The sequence below is a fragment of the Macadamia integrifolia genome, chromosome 12, assembly GCF_013358625.1.
Source record: "Macadamia integrifolia cultivar HAES 741 chromosome 12, SCU_Mint_v3, whole genome shotgun sequence".
In the NCBI taxonomy this organism is placed as follows: Eukaryota; Viridiplantae; Streptophyta; class Magnoliopsida; order Proteales; family Proteaceae; genus Macadamia; species Macadamia integrifolia.
Window position 1 is genome coordinate 16,567,125 of NC_056568.1, and position 4,632 is coordinate 16,571,756.

General features: G+C 38.8%; 1 protein-coding gene across 1 annotated transcript in view; it reads left to right on the forward strand.

Annotated features, from left to right (window-relative positions):
• LOC122058145 (protein transport protein SEC24-1-like) overlaps window positions 1-1,044 on the forward strand; it is a 27,204-nt gene extending 26,160 nt beyond the window's left edge. The window contains exons 13-14 of the mRNA XM_042620662.1: window positions 114-328; window positions 435-1,044. Coding sequence (XP_042476596.1) covers window positions 114-328; window positions 435-649 — 430 coding nt within the window. The 3' untranslated portion in view covers window positions 650-1,044. The remainder of the gene's footprint in view (window positions 1-113; window positions 329-434) is intronic.
• Window positions 1,045-4,632: the final 3,588 nt, after the last annotated feature.

The window sequence follows — 4,632 nt, forward strand, 5'->3', positions numbered from 1 at the left end:
GGGTGGGGGGTGTATAATTTCATGTATGAATCATCCATTCACTTCTATTTTATTTGAAGGGTCTTGGATACAGAATTATGTGAGCAATATGACTGATTGATGTTTCCATGCAGTGCATTGGATGCGAGTTCTCTTCACCGTGCTGTGTATCCAGTACTGACATCATATGCGACCCCAGATAAGCAAGCATATCCTCGCCACTCATTGAGTCGTGCTGCGCTTATAACTAGTGGAAGTCCGATATTTTTTCTGGATGCCTTCACCACCTTTATTGTTTATTATTCATCCACTGCAGACCCAACCCTTCCTTTTCCTCCTCCACATGATTGTAAGTCCTTGTGTTTATCTTCATTTGATCTTCAACTGTATGTTTCGTGTTCATGACTGAAAGTATAAGTAATACTAATTTTGCCAAGATGATGTTATGTGTTCAGGCCTACTGCGGACTACAATTAACAAACTGAAGCAGGAGAGAAGTATCACACCAAAGCTTATATTTATTCGGGGAGGACAGGATGATGCCTCTCCATTTGAGAACTACCTCATAGAAGAGCAAGACGTTGATGGAAATGGTCTCACTGGTGCAATGGGTTTTGTTTCCTTCCTTGAAGAGATCATCCAGAATGTTTTGGAATACATGAAGACTTGATCACATAACCAAACCTCAAGATAAATTAAGAAAGAAAAATACAACTTATTTACCTATTACAATGCCAAGACATGGAATAGGTTGGAGGGTCTTTGATAGGAACAACCATATGTAGCAACCAAGTGATCTTTCTTGTAACCCATAGGTATTGAAAAATGCCGCTATAGAAAGTAGGATAGAGAACAAAAGCATATTCTTATACACCAGTTGCATTTTTGGTGTACAGAAATTTTATGGATATTATCAAAGCATGGATGTGGGCAAGGACAAAAGTTTTAGATGAGAACATTCTAGGTGTGACAAATTTGGGGCATAGAGGCTGTATCAGTCAATGTTATGGCGTCCATGTCAACTTAAATGATGATCAGTCGCATTGGATGAGGCATTGGAGCGAATTTGATATTGGTCCATTTAGTTATAGAATGGTGGGAATATTGATTGTCCCCCATTAGTTGGTACATACTACATGTGTTAGTTGAATTCAACTGGATTGAGTTGGGCAAGTGCCACGATAGTACTGTAAGATTTTTAATTCCAGCTCACAACCATTTGGAGTACATCTAAGGGCTCGTATTCATGATGCATGGGACCTGGATGTTACAATTCACTTGGTTGAAATGCTGGGATTTCAGAAACTCCTTAGACATGAGTTTACATGGACAATGGACATTGAACATTTCGGGAATGGCTTTGGTGTATGCTACTTGTTCATACTTTTTGCAGTGGAAAGCTCAGAAGTGGTCCAACTCTACCACCAGTTGGAATCATGCCCTAAGTATATCAGAAGCAGATCCATTTGAAATGGTCAGATCCCAGTTGGTTGAGCCTGATAACTTCAGTTGGGCGTTACCGTTTCATGTCATAGAAAAAGAGATTAAAGTGCCAATCAAGTGCGCTTACTTATTCATATGGAGACTAAATTGCTATTGAAATGTATGCTTTTTCGTATTCTTTGCAGCTCTATTTTATGTATTGTGATGTGTTGGAATTTGTCATCCAGTTGGAATCATGTCCAGGAGGAAATCACAAGCAAATCCACTCCAGTTGGTGGTTACCATGTCACAGAGAAAAGAGGTTCTTTTTTTTTTTTTTTTTTTCCTTTTTGGTAATAAAAAAAGAGATTCAAATGCAATTTTCAGGTAGATCTGTTCCATGTTCCATTGTTTGATTGAATATGAAGACTTGAATTGGTCTAGTCCAGCTTCAATATGGTTATTGATCGGCATAGCTCCATTCATTTCAGGACCTACTCTTGGGATTTTCTAGAAGTTAAATGTAGGAAGTGAAACCTCCAAAACTGTTGGACCAAAAGGGCAGCATGTGCCGTGTAAAAGTAAATGAGTTTTTTTTTTTTGATCGAAGAAAAAGAAAAACAGAAAATTAAGTAGAATAAAATACATGATCTACATTTTCCAAGGGTTAGTTGTGTAACCTCTGGTTACTAGTAGTAGCAGCCTTCCATACTGTTTTCAGGGCTGTGTTAGTGAGGTCTTTGTATACAAAAGTAACAGATCTAGACAGTTCATAGATTTTACAAAAAGTGGCATAGTGGAGGAGTGGCCATGCACCCTCGATGGGGTATGGAATTAGGTGATGGAGTTGCTTGTTGGAAAATCACACTTTACTGATGTCCCAATTTTCAGCTTTTGCCTTTAACAACCCTTGTAGTATACTTTCTACTTCCACTGCTGTTTGGGTATTAGTCTTGATAACACTAGACGCCATGAACCTAAACTAAAATTTTGAAAGGATTCCATATACCCAGCCTAGATCTGACTGCAAAACATTAGATGTACCAGCACAAACTAAAACTGTACATGTCAAAAAAGGAAGAATAGTGCTTTGTTTCAAGCTTGCTGGACCATCTGTATGCATGATAATAGACAAGATTAGTTCATAATTATTTAGATTTAAATCAGAAATCCATTGGTGGATATTTTTTAAAACATTAAATAGATTAGGTGTTATATGAGAAAGCAAGACATCATTCCTATGCTTCCAGTAGATGGTGAGTGCAAAGATAGAAAACAACCGTGATCTGTTAGAACAGGATATGTCTTCATGAAAAAAGAAAAATTGTAATACGTGTCTCAGAGAGAAGTTGATCAGATTTTGTAGTCGGAGCCCTTGGGGACCAGCCATCAATGTGAGATGTGAACTCACAAAAGAAGAAGAGATGCTCTAGAGATTCTGGGTGGGTGTTGCAAAATGGGCAGGTAGGATCGATATCGTTCCACTTTTTTAAACGGTCTTTGACTGGGATACCATTATTTATGGAATGCCATAAAAACATAAGGAATTTGGGGTGGATTTTCAATTTCCATAGAAATTTTCATCATCTACCAAGCATAGGTTGTCTATGTCTAGGGTGGGTTTGGTCATGGATTTGTTGGAGGAAGTAGGCACCAGAGTGGGTAGAGAAACACCCAGTGGTTGTTAGAGACCATGTCCAAGTGTCCTAATGATCTAAAGGTTGGATTTTTCTTAGGGAATGGGAGAGGGGGTAGGGTAACAATTGAGTGAGAGCGCCTAGGTTCCGAGAGGTACCTTGTATTAAATCGCATACCTTGCCTAAGGGATTGAAATCCTAGTTTATGCTCAGTGAAGAAGCAAGCGAGTCTTGGAGAAGCCAAGGATCAAACCAGAGGAATGTGTTTCTCCCATTGCCAATTTTTGCCTTTACACATTTCAGAAGCCTAGGTATTATTGATGTCATGCTATTCCATACCCAAGAACCACATTTTTTAATAGCTTTTGGGTCAAACAGGGATCTGTTACAAAAATATTTTGACCGAAGGGTCTGAGCCCATATTGAATTGGGTTGAGTTAATAGCCTCCACCCCAATTTTAGCAGCAATGCCTAATTTTGGGTGGATGCATCCCTTATTCCTAGACCTCCAAAATGTTTAGGCTGGCAAATGGGTTTCCATGCTATGAGGTGTATCTTTCTAGATCCATTGGGTGGACCACCATTCCAAAATCTTGCAGAGATAGAGTCAATGCTCTTACAAACTTTGGATGGAAATACGAAACAAGACATTAAGTAGGAGGGGATTGAGCACAAAGCTGATTGGGTGAGGATTTTTCGACCTTCATAGGAAAGCATGTGAGCCTTCCAAGTGTGCAATCGGTCACTCATTCTAGACACAACTTTAAGAAGGCTGGCAACCTTAGATCTTGAATGCAGTAGGTCTGTGCCAAGGTAAATCACATTATTGGAAATTTATTTTATTCCAATAATGGAGTGTAAGAGAAAATGCTCAGTATTTGGCACATTCTTGCTGAAGAAAAGCCCACTTTTATTAAAATTGATGTTCTGCCCAATAAGATTAGAAATTAAATCGACTACAACCTTGATAGTTAAAAGGTCATCTGTGGTTGCTCGACAGGAGATAAAAGTGTCATCGGAAAAAAGTAAATGGGATATCTCTAGGGCATGTCGAGCAATTTTTATTCCTTTAAACTGGTTAAGGTCTCTATATATTAATAATAATCTTGAGAGAACCTCCATGACAGTGATGAAAATGAAGGGTCTGAGTGGGCAACCTTGGCAAATACCTCGCGATGGTTCAAAGTAATCAAATGAAGAACCATCTAGTTTTATAGAAAAGAAAACTGAGGAAACAAGGTAACTGATTAGGTCACACCAATGTTTCCCAAAGCATAGGAATTCAAAAATTGCTTGGATAATACCCCATTCCACCCTATCATATGCCTCTTTGACATGTCAAGCTTGATAGCCACAAATCCTGTTTTCCCCTTTTTCTGCTTGAGAAAATGGAATATTTCATGAGCAATGACAACATTATCAGAAGTTTGGTAGCCTGGGATAAAAGCTGCCTGAAACGGTGAAATAAAGGTTAGTAGAAATGGCCATAACCTATTAGCCATGATCTTTGCAATAATTTTATAGGAGACATTGCAAAGGCTAATAGGTCAAAACTCATCGACCCTTGACGCATCATCACGCTTTGGGATCATGC